Source organism: Microcaecilia unicolor, chromosome 5 (assembly GCF_901765095.1).
Source record: "Microcaecilia unicolor chromosome 5, aMicUni1.1, whole genome shotgun sequence".
Taxonomy (NCBI): Eukaryota; Metazoa; Chordata; class Amphibia; order Gymnophiona; family Siphonopidae; genus Microcaecilia; species Microcaecilia unicolor.
This window is the reverse complement of record NC_044035.1, coordinates 76,190,425-76,215,797: the sequence shown is the minus strand read 5'-3', so window position 1 is coordinate 76,215,797 and position 25,373 is coordinate 76,190,425. Positions and strand designations below refer to the sequence as shown.

The 25,373-nt window shown below is 41.5% G+C and overlaps 1 protein-coding gene across 1 annotated transcript in view; it reads right to left on the bottom strand.

The window, feature by feature from the left end:
* BLNK (B cell linker) overlaps positions 1–25,373 on the bottom strand; it is a 370,897-nt gene that overhangs the window by 120,224 nt on the left and 225,300 nt on the right. The window contains 2 exon segments of the mRNA XM_030202997.1: positions 2,629–2,665; positions 2,668–2,696. Coding sequence (XP_030058857.1) covers positions 2,629–2,665; positions 2,668–2,696 — 66 coding nt within the window.

Sequence of the window (25,373 nt, the reverse complement as noted above, 5' to 3'; positions counted from 1 at the left end):
CCTAAATAATGGAAAGAGATGGAAGGTTGCATGAGAGTTACAAAGAGGTTCAGAGGTGAAGGGGGGGGGGGGGGCTCCCATAAATCAACAGGCGACTTTTTTAGGTATTTCAAATTAGATGGTGGTTGGATAGCCATCCTGAAACAGCCAGAAGACAGTCCTGTAAGGGACAAATGTCTAAAGAATATGGATTAATAGAAAAAAATGAGTAGGATATCAACCATGTAATAGTGACAAGAAATACAAAAAAACTGGATAAGAGTTGCTAGAGGGCTGAGAAATAGGTTAAAGAGAATAGAGGAAAGGATTGATCCTTGGGGAACACCGCAAGCCAACGAGCGAGAAGAGGAAACAGATTTTGGCTATTGGACAATGTAATAGAGTCCTGAGAGAAATAAGGAAAACCAAAGTACAGTACCTGATATTCCAAGTGAAGACAGCTGAGAAATGAGCAGCAAGTGATTAACTAGGTGGAAGCAGCAGAGAGATCTAATCGGTGGCGTTCCTTGGTTGGCTGCCACCCGGGGCGGATCGCCGCTGCGCACTCCCCTGGGTGCAATGTCGTTTGTCCTCCTCGGGTGCAGCACTCCCCTGGTCCCTTGCTCCCTCTGCCCCAGAACAGGAAGTAACAGAAGAGGGAGCAGGGAACCAGTGGAGCCAACAGCTGCGCGACTGCTCCCCTTCTGCAGCGTGCACCCAGGGCGGACCGCCCAACCGCCCCACCCTTGGTACGCCAAATAGCAAGAACGAAATTGTGGTTATCTAATGAGTGTAGATGTCACTTAACAGGGCAATCTGAACAGTTTCAGGCCCAGATGCACAAAACCTAACGAGCCCACAACTTGCATTTTAAACTGGTTCCAGCCAGTTTAAAAACGCAAGTAGTTCACCCCGGGCATGCACTAAGGGCATTTTCCCTGTCACGGTAGCAGGCAACGAAAACGGAATGCAAATGTTTGAAAAGCTTTTATAATGAGCTGCAGTACCGTTGCAGCCCATTATAATCAGATGCACTACCGTTTTTCAGATTCCCTTACCGTAGGAACCCTAACTGAGATGTCTGACCTCTTGTTAGGGCTCCTGTGAGGGGAATCGGAAAGGAAAAGGGCCCCCAAAAAAGGTAAAAAAGAAAAAAAAAAAGCAGGGAGCGCAGGTGAGGGGCGTCCTTTAAGGACGTACTCTCCCTGCGCTTCTGAGAGATGTCTTTTTTTTTTTTTTTTGCAGTTTTTTGGTTCTGCCGGCGCTCGTGTTTTTTTTTCCCCCTTCTGAGTCTTCGCTGCGCCACTTACCCCTCCAACAGCGAAATTTTCTATTTCCTGGTTGCCGGAGAATCGGGATGTCCCTTTAGATTAGGCTCCTCTTCCTGGTCTCTTCAGCCAATCAGAGCGCGTTTCGCTGACAACAGCCAGCTAAGCCCGCTTTGATTGGCTGAAGAGACCAGGAAGAGGAGCCTAATCTAAAGGGACGTCCCGATTCTCCGACTCAGGTACCGAAGGACTAGAGCATGCAAGTGAGCTACATCGAGTAGCTCATTTGCATTCCTATCGTTGATGCATTCCCGTTCCTACCGATTCGCTATGGAATCGGTGAGGGAACGGGAATTACCAATGTCTTTCATGCATCTGGGCCTCTGTACTAAAATTTGGATGAAAGCCTGACTAGCTTTATTGACTAACAAGTGCATTCACTCTCGGTACCTCTCCACTCTTATCTCTCCCTACAACTCCTTCCTGGGAATGCCCTTCATCAGGTAACTCTCTCGTATCTGTACCCTTCTCCACTGCCAACTCCAGACTTCATTCCTTTTATCTTGCTGCACTGTGCGCCTGGAATATTCCAGAGTCAGTAGGTTTAAAGGCTGCTTTAACTCTATTCACTTGTTCAGTACCCATGTCTGTTTATCATTCCTATATAAGTAATTCCCGGACTAATTCTTTATTTGTCCTTTTTGTCTGTCTAGATTAGATCGTAAGCTTTGTCTAGCAGGGACCGTCTCTTACATGTTTAGTGTACAGCACCGACTATCTAGTAGCACTATAGAAATGATAAGTAGTAGTAGTAGGTGTACTTGGCCACACATGTTTGAAGTGGGTTGTTTGTGACTGCAGTTCCTGGTTAGCATGGTGCTTTCTTTACAGATATCAAACTAACTTCCTGATTCAACCCCAATCAACAACAGTATTCTGAGAACTGCAAAGCACATCAGAGGTAATTTTAAGAATACATGTAACTGTAAACTTGTATGCTTATTTAAATAAAATGCATATGTTGGATTTTGAAAATAAAAAGAACTCCATGATTATTAATCACGGAAACAGAAGGTGAAAAATACCCATCCATGTCCTATGAATCACTAGCCAGAAAGAGCATCATCATCATAGCATTCTGTTCTCACCCTGACTCCAAGGAAAATCAACATCAAAACAGTTTAACAATCTAGATTCTTCACGTTAGTTTCATGAAAGAGACAGTCATGCTGTTGTAAGATAATTGTTTTCCTCTTCTTAACATAGGCATGAACTGCTATTCAGTGTTCCTATATAACTCTGACACACCCAGTTACTCAACATTCATACATCCCATCCCACAGAACATCGAATTAGGTGTGTTATAAAGATCTTGTATCACTTACTTTTGATTTTGCTCATAAATCCCCCTTCATTTTCTTGATATCATGCACCATTTTTTGAATCTGCCTGTAAAAAGTTAAAACAGATTGATTTAGCTAAATACAAAGAGAATATGTACTCTAAGTAAAAACATTCCTATCATTCTGGAATTCATTTGTAGAATGCAGTGACAACACATACAATTTGTTTCTGGCCACTCCCCCTTGTATCTGCATTAACACCTCATTCACCTTTTTTTTTTTGCCTCTTAAGCATTTTTTTCTGAGTAGGTGCACATGACCTGTCCTACTGTCAGTCAAATGTTTATGCAGATTTAGCTCATAATATTAACTGGAAGTAACCTAAAAACCAACCAAGGAGCGAGTTGAGAACCACTGGTCCTAGAACAGGGGTTTCTCAGTCCAGTCCTCCAGACACCCGAGTCCAGTGGTGTGCTGGAGCAGGCTCTCACGGGCTCGCGAGAGCCGTTTGTTAAGTTTTAAGAATTTTGGGAGCCGTTGTTAAAGTAGGCCTCCCCATGGCTACTTTAACAATTGACTCCCAAAATGTGGGCTTAGGCCCCCTCCTGAATTCATTTTTACTTTGCTGGCAGTAATGCTGGCCCCACCAGCCAAGTAAATAGACTGCTGCTGCTGCTGCCTCCTGCTCCCTGCTCCTTGTTTCCGACTCTGAGCATCAGGCTGAGACTTTTCATGCAAGCGCAAGAAGGTTCCATCATGCTGCTCAGAGCCAGAAACAAGCAGCAGAGAATGGTGGCAGTCATTATTGGCTGGTGGGGCTCGACAAAGGTATGCCTAGCGTGCCCGCAGAAGGGAGGGGAGAGAGAGGCATGTATTCCCCCCCAAAAAAAGAATTTTAGGGCCGGCTATGCCCGGAGAGAGAGCTCGTTGTAAAAAATTTACCAGCACACCCCTGCCCGAGTCAGTCAGGTTTTCAGGATATCCACAATGAAATATACATGATATAAATCTGCGTACCTTACCTCTATTGCATGTAGTTTCTCTCTGTCCAGAATATAAGCACTGATCTGTACTTGGATTACGAGGTTTCATATTCATGGAAGGAAATCTAATAGTAATCTGACATTTGGATTTTTTATTCATAGGGAGGGCAACTTTGAAAGTCATTTCCATAGATAAAATCAGTGATTTTTGGGGGAGGGTTTGAGGACTGATGAAAGGAAAAAAAAAAGGAACCTAAGGTTCAAGCAGACAAAAAGATTTCTACAGTCTGCATTGATTAAGGTCCTTTCCCCCACTTTTTAAAGTGAAAATTGTATGTTTGTTTGATTTAAATAAAAATGGTAAAATTGTTCATTGAAATAATATTGAAGGCAAAGCCTAAATAACAGTTTAAATGACAAGGTAAATGTTGGTAATCGGGATCTAAGCAAGGTGTATCACTACAATTGATCTGGGTTCATCTTTAATTAATTCTTATCAGTATACACTTTATAAACTTCCCAGCCTACCTGAAATGTAAGATATCAGAGATGTACATTTCCCAAAGCTGACATATTTCAATTCAAAATAAATATTTTCCTACCATTGTTGTCAGAGCACTTGTTTCCATTTGCTTTGGTCCCACTGTCTCTTCTCTGCTTTTCTCTGTTTCCTCCCCCCCCCCCCCCCCGCTCCCAAACTCACTTTCAAGGCTCTCAATATCTACCTTCCTCCTTCCTTTTTACGTATCTATTCATCCTGAGGGAAAAAACAGAAGCGTAACCTCTGCAGAACAAATAGATGAGCACCAACAACAATATCAATATATATTAATATATCAAATTAAAAACAAAGGTAAAGAACTAATATAAATAAAAAACATGAAAAACAATTCATTCTGTTGATGTGATTATTCAGTTTACATTGAAGAATCTGATATAAACTTTGGTTATTTATATTTACTTTTACTATTTGTTTTATTTATATTAGTTCTTTACCATTGTTTTTAATTTGATATATTGGCCAAGTCAGGTCCTTCTTCAATAAATTTGTCTGTCTACTACTGGATGTTCCTCCTCCTTTAGACCACTTTTGCTGTTGGTGCTTTATCTATTCATCCTGTCCAACATCTCCCCTCTGTGTCTCTGTCCATATCCTGGTACCATTTTCAGCATCTGCCCTCTCAGTGTCCCTATCCTGTAATGACATTTTGCTTGTACTGTTACCATTATACAGGTAATTTAATAAGGCGCTGCCTAGTTTTAGGTGGCAGGAACATATGTAAATGGAATTATTCTAGTCATTTAAACGCATAATTAGCCACTTGTGTATATAAGTGACCTTATAGAATATAGCCTAGTAGAAAAGTGTGCATCATGTTTGATGGTGCTTACTTTGAGAGTGGAATGCACTTATGGGATGAGTTTGGGCAGAACTTGCAAATGCATATGTCAATCTGGGCTTTTTTTTTCAGTCAGTACTCGGCACCTTGTTCTCATGCCTTCCAAAGATGTCCCATCAAACTTGTTACATTTCTCACTCAAAATCTCCAAGGGTTCCCCCCCCCCCCCCATTGGTGCACCAGCCAGTCTCAAACCTGTGACCCTCAGATTCAGAGGCAGCCACCTTCCTGATAGAGCTACTCTGGGTCACATGGCTCCACTTAACATACCATGCCTAGATTTGTTTTGTGGTCCTCTCACACCTTTAATCATTCCAAAGGCCGGAAAACCACAGAAGTCACATCTCCTTCCACAGACCTACAAGTGCATAAAGTTTGGGTTTCACAGCCTATTTGTTTTCAAGACATAAGACACATACATCAGCAGAATCTAATAAGCTTTTCTGTTCCTTTGAACCAAAGCTAATAAACAAAAGGTAAATAAAACATTTGAAGATAATACATTGTTATTGGATTAACCTCATGCTGTATATTTCTAACTAGCGTTTGAGAGCCACAATCAGGTCAAAGCACAGCAGGTGTGAATTCAAGGATACTAAACAGCATAAAAAAATGCAATAGGCATTCATTAAACATCTATACATGTCTTTAAAGTGAATATATATCTAATTCTCTGATTTTCAAGTCACGTGAATTTGAAACTTGGGAAATGTGCTCAGTTCTCTTCAAACAGTAATGTGCATCAGGGAAGCTCTCTTCATTCTTTGTGTGATTTATTTCAATAGCCATATGAAATTGTCAGTATCATGTTTAGATTTCTTAGTCCATAAGAACTATATCATCTTGTTCCTATAATGATTTCCTTCCCTCCCTACTTGAGTCACAGAGCTTTCAAGGTTAGTTTATTTGCATTTAAAAGGCTGTGGATAACACCGGGGTTTATAGGAAATCATAGCTATGATAACAACACTCAGAAGTTTCAGTGTTTATGTGGATCCATAACTTTCAAGCTCAAAACTATGAAGCCAACATCTTCTTATCCCTTGAAATGTGATAGTTCCTAGCATTTGAAGTTTAAATGCTAAAATATTTTGAAAGAAGCCTTTGATATATCCTCTCTCTCAAACTGTTATAAAGACTGAATAAAAAGTACATCTGCCTGGGGTTAAGGAAGAATCTGCAATTATTTTTCTGTCAACGCTACACCATAATGTAGTTGTTTTGGAGGGGAGAAGAACCAGGGTGCTAAAAATGATGTTGAAAATCTCTTACTAGAGCTAATGTTTCAACCCGAATCAGTTAGCCCTTGTGAAGGAGATAAGGCTTCTTTGCAGGTTGTGATATGTTTTATTACATCAGCACGAGACTTATACAAAAATATTGTGAAAGATAAATCCAGGGTCAGTCTAATGAGCAAGGGGCCTGATGTTCAGCTTGAGTTAACCAGCACAGTATATAGGCATAGTGCTTTCATTTTCTTCTGTTTGCACTTATTTATTTATAACATTTGTATCCCACATTTTCCCACCTATTTGCAGGCTCAATGTGGCTTACATAGTTTCGTAAGTGGTGATTACCAGTTCCAGATAGGAGAAATACATAGTTGAGGTAGAGGGACAGATTAAGTTAGGTAACAGGAGGAAAGTTCGTCCTATGATAAGAACTAAAGGTAATAGGTTAAACTTCATTCAGGACAAAAATAGGTTGAACAATTAGGATCATTAGACTGGAAATCAAGATAATTAGCAAAAACAATTGAGATATAGAAAATACATGTTATATAGTTGCATTTTGTTAATCTGCATTTAGGATAAGTTGTTATTGTAATGCTTTCTTAAATAAATACGTTTTCAAAAGTTTACGGAAGGTCACTGTGTTGTGTGTTATTTTATGGATTTCGGCAATGCATTCCAAATTTGCATGCATATGTAGGAGAAACTGGATGCATGTGTTAATTATATTTCGTCCCTTACAGATCTTGAAAATTTAAACCCACTGAGGCAGATAAAAAGATTGTATATAAGAGAAATTATGTAATCAGACAAAACAAGTCATGGTTAAATAGTATGTTGGGTCAGTATTCAAACTAAGGGGCCATTTTGTTAAAGTGTGTTAGGCACTTAACGTACAATTAGTGCACATTCACTGCTACCACGCAAGAGTGATAATTGGTTTTGTGTTATTTTAATGGTTAGTACATGCTAATTCACACATTAAGTGCATGTCATATTGTGGGGGGGAGGCAGTAACTAGGTGGGGCATGGGCAGAAAATGGGTGTGGAGTGTACACTGTACTTAGTGTACAGCACACATCACACTCTGACAATTGTTCAAGTTCAATTTATTTGATATATCGCCGGTTTTCAAAAAGAAATCTAGCACAGGTCCATTAAGTGCCTCCTAAATAGGCATTCAAAATTGGGTGTGCTCCTGAGATGCGTGTGCAAATGAGTTGAATAACAAGCTTATAACCATCAATAATTCACTGCTAACAACCTATTAATGGAGTTAATTGTCACCCATTAGAATTTGCGCACACATCTGGCTGCATGCTATAAAGGTCGTGTACTTAACTCCTACAGCATGCATCTCAAAAGGGGTGTGGCCATGAGAGGGGCAAGGGTATATCAAGGGCATTCCAAAAAGTTGCATATGTATTACAGAATGCTGGGTCAGCGTGCCCAACTTGGGTGGCAGCATTTACACCAGGTTTCAGCAGGTGTAAGTCTGGCACTTAAAAGTTCGTGTGTGGGAATCAGTGCCAAGCATGATTCTATAAAGGGGGTATACCCTTTATAGAATCGTATTAGCGTCAATCTTTTCTGCCTCCCATTTTTGACTGCAATTTATTGAATCTGGCCCTAAGTGCATCTGCACTAATTGCAACCAGGGTCCCACGTGCTAATGGTCAATTTAACATGAAATCTGCAAAGAACATTACTGGGCATGCCCCTCAATTGTTGCTGTGTTAAATTTGCACTTATCGCTCATTAATTAATTTCACTAACATGTGGTAACTGCACAATCACGTTAGTAAAAGGGCCCCAACTATACCAATCAAGCCAAATCTTTCTCTGCAAGAAGATGACATAACCATGCACATAGGAGCCAACTTTTCAAAATGATTGGGGGTGCTAAGCCCAGTGGAAATAACCCCTCCCTGGACACATACAAGGAATGTTTTCAATATTGGGGGTGCTCAAGCACCCACAGAATCCATGCAGGGCCTCATGCTACAGCATCCTTTAGCAAACTCACTCACTATTCACTGAAGCTCTGCAATCTCAGGGATGGCAAATCTTTCCAAGTGGAGCACCTATAATTCCCTGAGTTGCCACAATCACTTCTCTGCCATTACTTGTCTCTCTCAAAAATACAATATCTTCCCTGGTGTTAATCTGTGCGTTCCGTAGCGATACATGCATTTGATCTTAATCTATGCAAAACTCTGCTAGGACCTAACAACTCAAGCCTTCCAAGGGATTGGAAGCCTGAAGTGGTCCCTTACTTAGAAGCCCCTACTGATACCAAATAATTTACGTTCCAAATTACCCATTCATCTGGTTTTAGAATATTCTTTTTTTTTTTTTTGTAAACTTGACTTTACAATTTATCTTTCTACAAAGGCCTCCTCTACTACTGCTCAAGGTGTCTTAACTTCTCTTTCCTGATCTATGAAATCTCTAAAACCAGAAAGTAAAGCTCAAGTTCTCAGATTCACATTCTTCCCCTTCCTAGGTCAACTAATGCAAATATAAAAGGGGTCCCTACATCAAAACTCCTCCATATTATATCCAGATGATAAAATAATGTTTCAATACCATGTTTCTAAAAAAAAAAAAAAAACCCCCAAAACACAACAAAAAAAACCACCCAAAGTCAGCGGTAAACAACCTTTTTGTGAGGACTTATTCACTATTTGCTGTATCTACACAGAGTAAGAGACTCAGTTATTTAGTAATCCTATCATCTTTGGATCTGATCAACAGTACAACTGAGAAGGTATTCTATCCTTCACTATAACCCTCAACATCTATAAATGTATCCAATTATAGTATTTCTGAGGAAATTGCATGCAAAAATAGTCCACAATATTTTAAAATACAGATGGAGGTATTTCTCAAAAGGTGCCGCACTGATATTCTGACAAAGGATACCTAGGGGTTCATTTTCAAAGCACTTAGATTTACAAAGTTTCATAGGTTACTATGGGGCTTATTTTCCACTTGGATTTGTGTCAGGATTAACAAGCTATTGCTTCTCACTGCATTAGTTTGCATAATTTGTGTTATTAGTTTAACTAGCCCTGGGTGCATTTTTGTGGGACAATGAGAGAAATGATTTAAGAAGAGCTGGATACCCTGCAAAAAAAAAAAAAAAGGACCAAAATGTCCAGAGATTGGTGGTCCTCATCCTTCTCACTCCTACAGTCATTTCTCTGCAGTTGCATAGGGCAACCACAACATGACAAGACTTGATCGACCTACCAACTAGAAACACATCCAAATCAACACGAACGTTCCTAAATCTTCACTACCCAAGCTGCAAAGGACTCAAATACAAATCAACTTACGCGTCCAGTTTTTCCTACATAAGCACACAACTGTGGAACGCATTACCAAAAGCCTTGAAAACTACGAACAACCACCTAACCTTCCAGAAAACACTAAAAACTAACTTGTTTAAAAAGGCATACCCTACCGATCCAACATAAATGCCTGATCTCTGCAACACAACAAAACTAAAGAACGTAATGGACATAACACAACTTTTCCGTTGTACGATTCCCTAGTGTGGCTGTGCCACATGAACTTTATCTTACCACAACATCACTTTGTATTTGTTTACACCGGAGTCTGTAATGCCTCTCCGGTACTATGTAAGCCACATTGAGCCTACAAATAGGTGGGAAAATGTGGGATATAAATGAAACAAATTAATTAATTAAATGACTGGTTTCTGGGAGTGCAGCAAGAGGTGGGTCCAGGCCCTTTACTGGCTTTGTGACTTTTTACCACTGTCAAAGATCAGATGAGTTTAGGTATTGTATGAAGGGCACAGCTGTGCCATTTATCCAGAGCATACAAAACGCAATTCTATACACTTATTATGCACATATACACATTGGAATAATAACATTTACATGGCATGTGTAATCAAGCTCCTTTTTTTTTTTGAAAATATTTTTATTGTAAGTATGAAAGGCATATAACAAAGCATTGAAATCCACATACATTGCAGCAAACATAACAGAACAGCAAATTTTCTCCAATAAAACTAGACCAAGGACAGCTCACTTATCCGGTATGATATGATAAACATCTTCGAACTTCATACAAATTCACAGCCTATGCTTGCATGAGAGCTGCACTTACCAATACACATAAACAAAGATTACATCAGCTATTATCACACATAACCTTCCACCTCATTTTTTATTTTACTCCCTCCCAGCTCCTGATTGATGCTTCTCTCTCATCAGTTTGTGGCTCAAGCTTTCCAATTCACTCCTGAGATTCTTGTGGCAGGCAGAGGGGTGGAAAAACCTTAGGACCCTGTTTACTAAGGTGCACTAATATAAACCAGGACACAAGTTGCCCTATCAAAAATCATTCAAACACAGATTTACAGTAATGGTTACCAGAAATGCTTGTACGTTTTTTAAAAAAAAACACAACATACTTGGCAAGGTAGATATCACCTGAGCAGCACAAATATACTCACAAAAAAAAGACTACCTGATGAAAGAAATGCTTTATCACTAAGCAGTGATATTATTTGCAGCAATAAGTGGAAAGTCTGAGGGTAGTCACAAAAAAATCTTTTGAAAAAAGTATTTTGTTTAAAAAAAACATACAAGCATTTCTGGTAATCATTACTGTGAATCTGTGTTTGAATGATTTTAGATACGGCAACTTGTGTCCTGGTTTGGATATTTGTACTAAGGTGCACTAGCATTTTTAGTGCACGATAAAAATTCGCACATGCTAATGCTAGAGACACCCAGGCACGCGCTAATTTTTAGTATGCACTAAAAATGCTAGTGAACCTACAGCGCGGCTTAGTAAACGGGGCCCTTAATCTGTACAAACACTTCACACAAGGACAACTAACTTAACCTTCAAGGGATCCTTCGCACTGGATGCAACTAATAACCCAAACGCTGAGCCTTCAATACACACATTGATTTTTTACAGAAAGTCTACCATCTGCATCACACATACATTAGATGTACCTGGGCTTAAATATGGGAAGGAAGAACCATTGCAGCCATCCCAGCAAGTGATGCTATAGAAACATGGTTCACATCTTCTCTGTATACATGGTATAGTCCTGACATCAGCAACATATGGGACTAGTGAGGCTCCTGAAAGGATCTTTACATCTATAGCATTGGTAGTTTTGTACTGCGATCTGCTCTGATGCAACTTCTTTGTTAAAGAATGAATATCAAATGCAATAAAATCAAATCTCATATAGAGTTAAATGTAGGGACAGTGGGAACATAGGATATCAATAATTAGACACTGGCAGCATTAATATTACATAGCACACATAAAGAGCAGGGGTGGCAGGCAGAAAATTAAGAATATCGAAGAAGTCACCATGGATAATTTTATTGTTGAATGATCCTACTTAAGAATGACTTAGACAAGCACGGCAGATTCACATCACAGCATGAGATGTTTCCCTTGAGAAAGCCTGTACGGCGAAACGGGACCCCGTCAGGCATATCAGAGTGAAGCTAAATTGCAACTGCAAGGACGGCACCAAAGATAAGTGTCCGTCAAAAGTGATGTGTTTGATGTGTTTTGTTGATTAAAGGTACAAGGAGGTTTTTTTTAGCCTATGAAGATTCCATCCCGGTTTAACAGACAAGTATGTACTGAAACGGGAATACAGAGGCTTTTTTCCTCCTCATTTTTATATATAATAAAAAAAGTTGAATATAAAACAAAGTTGAATAGCAACTGTTAATTGACTGAGCCACTTTGAATGATCCTACTTGGCTGCCTCGCCTCACCCTATGCTTGGCATAAACTCCCTGAGCCCTTACGCCAAGCCCCCTCCCTACCCATCTTCAAATCCTTGCTCAAAGCCCACCTCTTCAATGTTGCTTTCGGCACCTAACCATTGTACCTCTATCCAGGAAATCTAGACTGCCTCAATCTTGATTGACTGCACTTTTTGTCCTTTAGATTGTAAGCTCCTTTGAGCAGGGACTGTCATTCTTTGTTAATTGTACAGCGCTGCACAACCCTGGTAGCGCTTTTGAAATGTTGAATAGTAGCTAAATAGTAGGTTTCAGGACAACTACCTGCATCTGGGGTCTAAGACATATGAATAAATTTAAAAACATGTACATCAATTTGAATATAAATAAAATTATACATAAAACTATAATTAGATAAATAAATAATCAAACACGGGCAAAGAAGTTCCACATCAATTATAATTATAAAAGGAAAAGGGAAAAGCAACCTAAACAAAGATCAATGTCCAAAGTACAAACATATTTACCCCACAGCTTCCAAAAAAGTAAATGAAACACAAAACAGCACAATGTCTGAAAAAGAAAAGGTTAAATTACCCTAAAAGAATCTTAAATACTGTTGCTCATGATTTAATGTTTTTTCATATCCAACCAGGACCAAGTCATGAGCATGGCTGCTTTGGAACCTCAAAATCCATGAGCCTCACAGCATCTTTGACAAATACTGTAAGCGACAATCTTCTTTGAAACATACTATCTGCTACACTTTTATTAAGAAAAGGATATACACATACTCTCACAAGGCAAAACAGTTGAAAGAGTGATAAAAGGGCTCAGTTTCAAAAAAAAAAAAGAAATGTCCAAAAAAAGGTTACAAAGTGGCAGAAAGACATTTTTCTTTCAAAAACGTCCATGTTGTGATTTTCAACACCCCAATTTTAAACATTTTGCTCCACAGGGTATCCACATTTAAAGGGGGCATGTTGGGGGGGGGGGGGTATTTTGGGTGGGACATGGGCAGCACCAAAAGGATATTATTCTGTAATAATGGAACAAAATGAAAACATCTAGAGGCATAACCCCCTTATTCCCCCAGTAGTCGCTGACCTCCTCCCAGCCCCCTATGATTTGACAGTGACAGTATATACCAGGATCTATGACAGCTTCAGATATGATGGTCATTCCTATTAAAGCAGCAAGCAGATCCCAGGAGTAGTCTAGTAGTCAGTGCAATAGACTGTAGAGAAGGGGGCCTAGGCCCATATCCAACTCTAACTGGTACACTTGTGGTGGAATGTGTGAGCCCTTCAAAAAAAATACTAAATACCTACTTTACCTACATATAGGTGACAACTGCAGACATTAGGGTTATTGTAATGGTCTACAGTAGGTTTTTGGTGCGATGTGTAGCAGGGACTTTTATTTGAAGTCCACTGCAATGCTCACTAGGGTGTCCCACTGCTCTGTGGGATGTCTGTACACAAGTGATTCAAGTCTACCCATTCCACTCCACTCATTATTTTATAGACCTCCATCATATCTCCTCTCAGCTGTCTCTTCTCCACGCTGAAAAGCCTAGCCACTTTGGCCTTTCCTCATAGGGAAGTCGTCCCATCCTCTTTATCATTTTCATCACCCTTCTCTGTACCTTTTCTAATTCTGCTATATCTCTTTTGAGATGCAGTGAATAGAATTGTACACAGTATTCTCATTTTTGTTTTCCATTCCTTTCCTAATAATTCCTAACATTCTATTTGCTTTCTTAGCCATCGCTGAACATTGAGCAGATGGTTTCAACGTATCATCAATGATGACAACTAGATCCTTTTCCCTGGGCAGCGACTCCTAATGTGGAACCTTGCATCACGTAGCTATAGTTTGGGTTCCTCTTTCCCACGTGCATCACTTTGCACTTGCTCACATTAACCCCCGGACTTTATATATCGTGGAGAAATCGAAGCCTATTCCATAACACTGTTTACTAAGCCACATGGCAATGCCGGCACAGCCCATTCAAAGTGAACGGGCTGTGTCGGCATTAGGGAATGGCAGCAGCTAGTGTGGCTTAATTAGTTAACAAGCTAATCAGTGCTGATAATTGGATGTTAACAAGCAATTAGAATTTACACACACTACCTGCTAAGTGTATTCTGCAAAGCAGTACATGTAAATTCTAATATGCACTGTTGAAAAAGGAGCTATGGGCATGGAATGGGTGGGTTGTTTGCATTCCGGAAAAGTATGCGTAGGGTTATAGAATACCGCTAGTCTGCACCTAACTTAGGCGTCGGAATTCACATCAAGTATTACTTATTGTAAATGGCCATGCCTAGAGTTAGGTGCTGTCATGGCCGCCCAGTGTATTCTATATCACACAGAAATTAAGGCGTACTTTATAAAATGCATTTAGGTGAATTTCATTTTGGCGCAGAATGTTTAGGCATGATATATAGAATCTAGTCCTAAACATCATCTGCCATTTGGATGCCCAGTCTCATAAGGTCCTCTTGCAATTTTTCACAATGTTCTTGCGATTTATCAACTTTGAATTACTTAGTGTCATCAGCAAATTTAACTACCTCACTAGCTATTCCCACCTCTAGATCATTTATAAATACATTAACAAGCGACGGTCCCAGCACAGACCCCTGGGGAACCCCTTTATCTACCCTTCTCCATAGAGAATACTGACTGTTTAACCCTACTCTCTGTTTTCTATCTTTTAACCCGTTTTTAGGATCACGTGATGCTATGCTTGGGAGGAGTCACTGAGTTTTGACTCTCCCAAAGTCTCCTCTCTAACCCCATCACAAGTCTAATCCCTGCAGTCTCACTTACTTAGTTTGATGGGGGAACAGTCTGGCCAACCTAGTGAGCTTGCGGAACCTTCAAATCAGTGGCGTACCAAGGTGGGGGGGCGGTGGGGGCGGTCCGCCCTGGGTGCACACCGCTGGGGGTGCCGTGGCGCATGCCTGCTCTGAGTTCGCTGAGTTTGCTGCAGTTCCCTCTGCCCTGGAACAGGTTACTTCCTGTTCCGGGTCAGAGGGAGCTGCAGCGAATGCGCGAAGTCAGGGAACTCTGAGCAGGCGCGCGCTGCGGAACCCCCCCCCCCCCCAGAGGCGTGCACCCGGGGGGGGCGCTGCGCCGCCCCGGGTGTCTGCCCCCCTAGGAACGCCACTGCTTCAAATCATCACAGATGGTGTCGAAACCACTCCAAAAGGGGAGAGAGAGAGAAGAGAGAGAGGAGAGCGAGAGAGAGAGAGAATACTAAGCTTGGGGAGGACAAGATGGCGTCTCCCTTGAGTCTAGCCACATCTACAGTGGGAGCGGCATAGATCGTGGAGGTAGCAGTGGAAGTCACAGCAGCGATGGAACCTTTGCTCGACTGCCGCCTAACTCCCATTGACCACAAACTGGAGAAAGCACGGGAACAGTTGTGGACCCTCAACAGGGGGGGACTTTTTGCAATAACAACAAAGGACAAGTGAACTGGAGGACCGCACTAAGGTTCTGGAGGACCAACAGTCACAACCCCTGGAAATGGTAGCTGCTTTTGAAGATAAATTGAATGACTTGGAGAACAGGTCACAACTGAACAATTTGTGGCTGGTAGGCATACCTGAGTCCGTGGAGGATAAGGAACTTTTAGGCTTTTGGAGGCCTTGTTTTCTAGAGCACTCTGCTTGCCTGATCACTTGGGGCCCATTTGAGTGGAGCGTGCTCATAGGCTGGGGTGGAAGCAGGCAGTGGCTACTAGACCTAGAGTTGTGATCCACCCACATTTGAGGATGAAGCACCATGGACAATCACACCTTTGACACTCCAGCACTGGCCCAGTCCTACCTTGATCTTCTCCAGGAGCTGGGCACTTCGACCACAGCAGACCCTTGAGGAAGGCAGGCTTGGTTGGTGGAACAGGGACTGCTCTGTGGATTGGATTGCGTTGTTTTCCTTGAATGGAGGCTCAGAGACAACATAGAGAATGGTGGATTCTATTGCAAGCGGTGGCCCGGATCGGCCTCCAAACACTGCTGCTGGGTATCGCCTGCCATAGCAGGGTGGCTAAATGTTTCTTAGTGGAAACCAATAATTTGCCCACCTGGATTGGCCTATACTTGAGCCAGGGCCTGAGTGGAGTTCAGTGGCAGGTGAAAAAATAAGGAATGTATGTTTTTTATATGATCAATGATCTTTAACCTGATCATAGAGTATATATGGAGCAGTTTTACTCAAGATGGCAGACCCTGCACAGCCATAGTGATAGAGGAACTGCTGTTCAGCAACTTTTGTTATTAGTCTTTGTCTAGGAGCTGTTATCTGTAAGAGCTTTCTGCTTTTGCATTTAAAATCCATTGGAAATCACAGGGTTAGTATTCTGTATTTATTTTAGAATGTTAACATTCCAGATTGTCTTGGATACAGATCTACTAAGTAAGGGGAAGCACCTTTTAGCCCTTTATTAGGTATGTGTCACTTTTGAGTTCATATATGATTGATGTTCACCAAGTATCCACATATTCATGTTAGAGATCCACTGTCACTATGACACATGATGTAAGTGATTTTATATGAGACTATTTTTAGTGTCTGACATGCGATCTTATCGTCACTTTTGTCTGCCATTGTTGGGCTTTATACATTTGTATGTATGTTAATTATGCATGGTCGTCAGTTTTATAACATAACTTTGCATGTTTTTTTTGTTGTGTTTATTGTTTATTAAAGATCTGCATAAATTTTCTATTCCACTTTTTTCAATTGAATATTTTAATTTGTTTTTAATTGAAGATATTTATTTTTAATGTTGATTTTAATTGTATTATGCATGTCTGGTTAACAGTGTACTGTGATCCTCTGACAGAGCCTTATAGGCGAAATGTGGGGTATTTGGAAATAAATCTTCTCAGCTGTACATCATTTGGTCTGCTTTTTACTGTCGGACGGTTTATCTGCAAGCAGATTGCAGCCTTTTCTGTTTGTCTGCTATTATGAAAAGCTGGCACCTGCCCCAAATCACTGATTAGAAAGACCCCCCTCCCCCCAAAAAAACAAGAACACCATATGTGTCCATATCCATTCCTTCAAGAAGTAGATATCTTAAGCAGCAATTGACAAGTTTGGACAAAGGCCCTTGATTTTATAGGTAGGGGCATGGAATGAAGATCTTGGACACTCTCAAGATGTCAGAGTGCTCTTCTTTTCAGATCCTACAGGAACTGTAAGACTGGATAATGGCTAGAGCTGTTTCATAATAACTCATCATTGGATTGACTGTATTCTGTTTTAATAATGGTAAACTACCCTCTTCTCTTTTCCACTTCCTTCCCAACCCCTTTATTTTTGTTTCTCCCGTTCTCTCCTTGTCTGCCCTTATTCCTTCCTTTGTTATGGTTGGGTGGTAACCACAGTCTTGGCAATTTATATTACACTGACAGATGGAAGATGGCATGTATAGGTGCGTTTCTAGAATATTATGGTGTATAAGATGAGCCTGCCCTGTAAGAGCACTTTATCCTTTGGACTAGCAGACTACAGGCAGAGAGGACTTGGTATACATGGAACTAGGTTCTATTTAATGGGTATGTGAATTGGGGGGGGGGGGAGGCAGGGAGAGGAGGAGAGGGAAGGTGTGACTGTGGTTTGTAGGTTCTGAGGTAATGTGTGCATGCAAGTATGTGGTTGGAAATGGTGAAGGGAAGCTGTAAAATGTGCAGTCTGAGGGGTTGAGTATGCAACTGAATTTTCTATAATTATTGTTATGTGACTAACAAAAATTATAACTTGGAATGTGGTGGGTCTAGGATCTTTCATTAGGTGGAAGAAAATATTGTCTGGCTTAAGGAAGCAGGGGATAGGCATAACTTTTCTTCAGAAAACACATTTGAGTCCTGAAGAACCTAAGCTGAAGAGAGTGGATGGGATATTCCTATCATTCTTAGCTCCACATTCTAGGAAAGCTGGAGTGGCTGTGCTGGTTTATAAACCTATTCCCTTTATTGAGTGTTCTGTCAACAAATATTAGGATGGCAGATGGGTAATTGTTCAGGGGGTGCTTTATGGTGAGCAATTAGCTTTGTGACTCCTATGCCTCAGACATACCAGATAGGGGCTTCTTTGCCATCCTCACTGGGGTTTTGAAGAAAGTTAATGTTAATGCCACCTGGCATTATCCATCCCATTCACAGAACATTACTCCATACCCATCCTTCAAAACCACCAAAGACTGATCTAACATTCCACACTTCATGAAACTGACACTCACCATACTAAAGGAAAACTATTTAAACATGGACCTCACCAACAAAATGGGAGGAAAGACCATAACAAACACGTGCCATCCATGGAACGACAACTAACAAAAATCCACATAACACTAAACCTAGCAGTCCCATACCAAAACACCCAGATAGGCTACATCAATGCCAGGTCCGTAATTAACAAAACAACAACAACAACAGACTGGATTACCTCAGAAAACGTCAATCTCATCTTTATCAGTGAAATGTGGATCCACAACCAAAACGACCCCGTAATCCTTGAATTATGCCCGCCAGGTTACAAAATCATCCACTGGACCAGATCGGAAAAAAGAGGCAGAGGCATAGCACTAATATATCGAGAACATTTCACCATCGAAACCACTGCCGATTCCATAACACCCCAACTAGAAATTGTCTCATTTAGAATATATAACAACTCCCTGACCGATCGCCTGAATTGCGTACTGTTCTACAGACCACCCGGTAACTAGAAGGAAAGCCAGCCCATCTTCATGGACTTCATATCAAACAACAACAACAACATACTACTACTAGACGATATTAATCTTCACCTAGAAGACCCCAATTCCATTAATGCACATGAATGTAAAGACTTCCTACAGTCCTGGAACCTTACATGGCCCCAAATGCAAACTATCCACATCAAGGGCCACACATTGGACCTCCTGTCTCATAAACTGTCCACAGATAATAACAGACATCAAATGGACAGTAACACCTTGGACCGATCACTACAAATTGAATCTAACTTTAAATTGGCGGAAGAACGGTTCAAAACATATATCAGAACGTACAACTTACACTACAAGAGGGCAAATTGATCCACAATTATTCTGACAACAAATATACGACAACGAATGGACTACACAGACTGATGCCATACTTTATCTAAACCGTCGGGATGACAGGTGCAACAGCGTACTAATCAAAATAGCACCCTTAAAACCAAAAACATCAAAAAGACAGAACACTATATCATGGTTCAATGACGAATTAAAAAAAAAACTCAAAACACAATCTAGAAAACTTGAACGAGCATGGAGAAAAATAAAAGATGAACACACACTCAATGCATGGAAACAAATACACAGAAAATATAAATATGCAACAAAACAAGCCAAAAGGTCCTACTACAAACCAAATTAGGACTGGATTACAAAGATATGAAGAAACTATTTCAAATGCAGGAGCTCAGCAGCAGTTTCAGTGTGTGCCATGCGCCATTTCTGGTGCTCCCAAAAATATACAGTGGGGGAAATAAGTATTTGATCCCTTGCTGATTTTGTAAGTTTGCCCACTGACAAAGACATGAGCAGCCCATAATTGAAGGGTAGGTTATTGGTAACAGTGAGAGATAGCACATCACAAATTAAATCCGGAAAATCACATTGTGGAAAGTATATGAATTTATTTGCATTCTGCAGAGGGAAATAAGTATTTAATCCCTCTGGCAAACAAGACCTAATACTTGGTGGCAAAACCCTTGTTGGCAAGCACAGCGGTCAGACGTCTTCTGTAGTTGATGATGAGGTTTGCACACATGTCAGGAGGAATTTTGGTCCACTCCTCTTTGCAGATCATCTCTAAATCATTAAGAGTTCTGGGCTGTCGCTTGGCAACTCGCATCTTCAGCTCCCTCCATAAGTTTTCAATGGGATTAAGGTCTGGTGACTGGCTAGGCCACTCCATGACCCTAATGTGCTTCTTCCTGAGCCACTCCTTTGTTGCCTTGGCTGTATGTTTTGGGTCATTGTCGTGCTGGAAGACCCAGCCACGACCCATTTTTAAGGCCCTGGTGGAGGGAAGGAGGTTGTCACTCAGAATTGTACGGTACATGGCCCCATCCATTCTCCCATTGATGCGGTGAAGTAGTCCTGTGCCCTTAGCAGAGAAACACCCCCAAAACATAACATTTCCACCTCCATGCTTGACAGTGGGGACGGTGTTCTTTGGGTCATAGGCAGCATTTCTCTTCCTCCAAACACGGCGAGTTGAGTTCATGCCAAAGAGCTCAATTTTTGTCTCATCTGACCACAGCACCTTCTCCCAATCACTCTCGGCATCATCCAGGTGTTCACTGGCAAACTTCAGACGGGCCGTCACATGTGCCTTCCGGAGCAGGGGGACCTTGCGGGCACTGCAGGATTGCAATCCGTTATGTCGTAATGTGTTACCAATGGTTTTCGTGGTGACAGTGGTCCCAGCTGCCTTGAGATCATTGACAAGTTCCCCCCTTGTAGTTGTAGGCTGATTTCTAACCTTCCTCATGATCAAGGATACCCCACGAGGTGAGATTTTGCGTGGAGCCCCAGATCTTTGTCGATTGACAGTCATTTTGTACTTCTTCCATTTTCTTACTATGGCACCAACAGTTGTCTCCTTCTCGCCCAGCGTCTTACTGATGGTTTTGTAGCCCATTCCAGCCTTGTGCAGGTGTATGATCTTGTCCCTGACATCCTTAGACAGCTCCTTGCTCTTGGCCATTTTGTAGAGGTTAGAGTCTGACTGATTCACTGAGTCTGTGGACAGGTGTCTTTCATACAGGTGACCATTGCCGACAGCTGTCTGTCATGCAGGTAACGAGTTGATTTGGAGCATCTACCTGGTCTGTAGGGGCCAGATCTCTTACTGGTTGGTGGGGGATCAAATACTTATTTCCCTCTGCAGAATGCAAATAAATTCATATACTTTCCACAATGTGATTTTCCGGATTTAATTTGTGATGTGCTATCTCTCACTGTTACCAATAACCTACCCTTCAATTATGGGCTGCTCATGTCTTTGTCAGTGGGCAAACTTACAAAATCAGCAAGGGATCAAATACTTATTTCCCCCACTGTACATATTTTTTTTAGTGCTGGGGGCTTACCCAGCAATACCGCTGGGTTAGCACGAGAGCCCTTACCATCTCCTAAATAGGAAGTGGTAAAAGTTCCCCCAGGAAATGGCCGCACAGCAAGTGCTTAACTTACCGCGCAGCCATTTCCTTTTAAAAAAACAAACCTCCTTTTACCCGCTGCAGGAAAAGGGGTCCTGAGAGATTTATTGCTTTCTACTGGAGCCGAATGCTACTTGGTTGTTACTTGTAACTGTGTTTCTGATGCGTCTCCTGTGCCAACATGTAACACTCTAAACAGGACAAATTGAAAATAATAAACAGATTGAACCATAAAAGCCTCGTTAAACACGTTATAAAATAGTTAAACTTTAAATGAGGGCAGGGCTGTACTGAGTTTCCTTGGGAAACTGCAACAGAGTTTCTTGTGTTCAGCAAGGGCCACGCCTTTTCTTTTTATAAGTTTAGCTTTTAAACAAATAGCAACAGAAACAGATCTATACTGTCTTTGTATTATTGTACCAGTAATTCTGTGACTCAGACCAGGTTTCTGTATATCCTAAAGTGAATGTAAGCACTGACTGAGCATGTTAAATCTATGGAGATATAAAGGGGTATGTGGATTGAGAATCCTCTGTCTGATTCAGGAAACGGGGGCGCGGTGCAAGAGTGATCTTTAGTGGGACTCTACTCTGGCTTTGCTTCTGCTGTTGTTTTCTCATGGTGCTGGAACATTAAGGGAGCCCTCTTGCATTAGAGCAGGCTTGAATTTATATTTATTAATTTATTTGGATTTTGCTCACATCTTTTTCAGTAGTAGCTCAAGGTGAGTTTCAGGTATGCTGGGTATTTCTTTGTCCCTGGAGGGCTCACAATCTAATTTTGTATCTGAGGCAATGGAGGGTTAAGTGACTTGCCCAAGATCACAAGGAGCAGAAGTGGGATTTGAACTGGCCACCTCTGAATGTCAAGACTGGTGCTCTAACCAGTGCCGTAGCGAGGGCGGCTGACAACCGGGGCGGGTCGCTGCTGTGCACCCCCCCCCGGAGCGCATTCTTACTGCCATATGAAAGCAGGGGACGGGCGGGAACGCCGATCCACCCCGAGTGCACGTCGCTGGGAGCTGCGTCGGCTCCACTGGTTCCCTGCTCTCTCTGCCCCGGAACAGGAAGTAACCTGTTCTGGGGCAGAGGGAGCAGGGAACCAGCGGAGCCGACACCCCCCAGCGGCGTGCACCCGGGGCGGACCGCCCCACCGCCCCCCTTCCTACACCACTGGCTCTAACCACTAGGCTACCCCTCCACTCCAATCCATTTTAAGCACGCAGAGGTGGGGGTGGGGAACTCTCCCATTTCCCCCCTGCTGCACAGAGCCTCCTTTTGGTCTCTTTTCTCACCTTCATGCCTGCCTTTGTTTTCCCATGGAAATCCATAGGAGAGATGGGGCACCACAAGACCCTGAGTTGAATTTTCACTTCAAGTTTGCCATTACTGTTGCAAGGCTACTGTGGGAAAACAAAGGTCGAGCACAGATGGAGGTGCAGAGCCAACATTCTGGTGCCCGTCAAAATTTTGTGCCAGTGGCAGTTACCTATGCCTAAACACAGGCCTGGAGAAAGGAAAAAAGTAAAAGGTAGATGTAAGAAGATAAACGATCTTTATTTAAAATCCAAAGGCTCCCAGAGATTTACACATCTGTGCCCAACATGGCTATGTTTCGCCTTGAAATGTCTGCGTCAGGGGCTAAATTAATGCTCTTTTCTCTGGATGCATTTGTATAATTGAGGAAGGAAGACAAAACATGCAGGGAGGGTATGACTGCTAGGCTGACTGCCACCCATAATGCATACTGACTATGCTTTCTGATCAAGAGTCTGGAATGCTAGATCCAGTCCATCCACTGTGAAGCAATTTAGAGGCAAACTGAACCTGGAAAAACACAGACTCAGAATTTGTTCTTCAGGACTGCTATTGGTGACTTTATTGGCATGTAACCCAGTGAAACATTAAACATCCACAAGGGTACAAAAGCAGGTTATTGAAATGGACCATCTGCATTTCAAATGATTGCCTTTTGACTGATTCACTACAATATAAATCTTTATAAAGAAATAAATCTTACTGTGTTGTTATTAGTTCTTTCGTGCTTTTCAGGCTAACACAGAACTCAAAGGCATACTCAGCCGTGAATTGCATTTCTTGGTGCGTTGATTTTTATTTCTGAGATAAAGTGAACCACAGATTTCCTTTGCACATGAAAACTCTTGGAAATATACTGACATCTTTATACATTTATGTTTCATGTGCATTTAAATATGCACATAATTTCTATTGTTGTTCATGCTGAAGGTATGAGCTGTTCCAATGATGGCATCACTTGGTTTGGGATGTCATTTAATTGCTTCTAAGTTTACTAATACCCATCAGACATGAGAAATGTATAAAACCATATTTTCAAGCTGATTCCACCAGTTCCCAATAGATGTTTAAAAGGGGTTAACTGGGACTTCTTCATATCAGAAGGGTGTTTTTTGCCTGTCTACTTCTGATATCACTTTCTAGTTCCCATACTGAACACACACATGTGACCACTCATTATAGGACTAACACAGCACTCCACTAATGCATAACACCACTTGTTTCCTAAGGGGGTCTTTTATTTAGGCACGCTGACGTTTTTAGTATGCGTTAAAAATAGGCACACGCTAAATGCTAAAGACGCCCATAGGAAACCATTGGCATCTTTAGCATTTAGCACATGCCTATTTTTGGCGTTTTTAGCATGCGCTAGTGTGTCTTAATGAAAGACCCCCTAAGTATCTCAAATACAATTGAATACAAACAATGAATACATATATGAGCTAATTATACAATAAGACTCCTATTTTATAAGGGCAGCACAGGCATTTGTATGCTTTCATAATATAGGCTCCAAGAACAATCCCTTATAGCACAAAGATGCATTTGTACAAATTTACACCTGCTCTGCACAGATGTAAATGCATGCATGTGTATAAGATGTACACAAGCATCACAGATGTGCCCCTATTGCATCCCAACTATTAACACATATTTTACTGTACATCTTTATAAAAGAGTCCTTTTATACCTGTAAAACTTCTTCTACTAACCTATAAATGTATTCACTCTGCTGCTCCCCAGTATCTCTCCACACTCGTCCTTCCCTACACCCCTTCCCGTGCACTCCGCTCCATGGATAAATCCTTCTTATCTGTTCCCTTCTCCACTACTGCCAACTCCAGACTTCGCGCCTTCTGTCTCGCTGCACCCTACGCCTGGAATAAACTTCCTGAGCCCCTACGTCTTGCCCCATCCTTGGCCACCTTTAAATCTAGACTGAAAGCCCACCTCTTTAACATTGCTTTTGACTTGTAACCACTCGCCTCCACCTACCCTCCTCTCTTCCTTCCCGTTCACATTAATTGATTTGATTTGCTTACTTTATTTATTTTTTGTCTATTAGATTGTAAGCTCTTTCAGCAGGGACTGTCTTTCTTCTATGTTTGTGCAGCGCTGCGTATGCCTTGTAGCGCTATAGAAATGCTAAATAGTAGTAGTAGTAGTAGTAAAATATGCTTTACATATAGGAAAAGCTCTCTCTCTCTCTCTCTCTATATATATATATATATAAAAAAATGATCCCACATACAATCCAGTTCTCACTGAGCTTTTCAGAGTCTGACATATGCTTACAATCCATACCAGCTCCAAACGCATTTTACAAATATTTTTGTAACACAGTTTCAGTTTCATTAACTACAAAGTTCATTAATGAGTATGCTGTTTGGACAGAGAAGGAATAAGAAGGAGTGGTTATTTGTTTATTAAGGGGCCTTTTACTAATGCGTGCCTAATGCGGCTTAAAAGGGCTTAGCGCAGAATGTGCTCAGACGTTCTGCGGTAAGTTTGACATTAGCATGTGCAAACCATGTGTAAAATAATTTAGGGGCCCTTCTACCAAAGGGTTGGCGCATGGCAATGGGCTTGCCACGCGCCAATCCGGAACGACCACCGGGCTATCACAGGAGCCCAGTTCCCACCCCCAGTGAGCGCCATTTCTGAAGATACAAAAATATATTCTATTTTTGTAGTGCCGGTGCTTACCCGACAGCAATAGGACAGTGTCATGTGCTGCTCGGTTACTGCTACTTATAATTTCTAAAGCGCTACTAGACGTACGCAGCGCTGCACACTTGAACATGAAGAGACGGTCCCTGCTCGACAGAGCTTACAATCTAATTAGGACAGACAAACAGGACAAACAAGAGA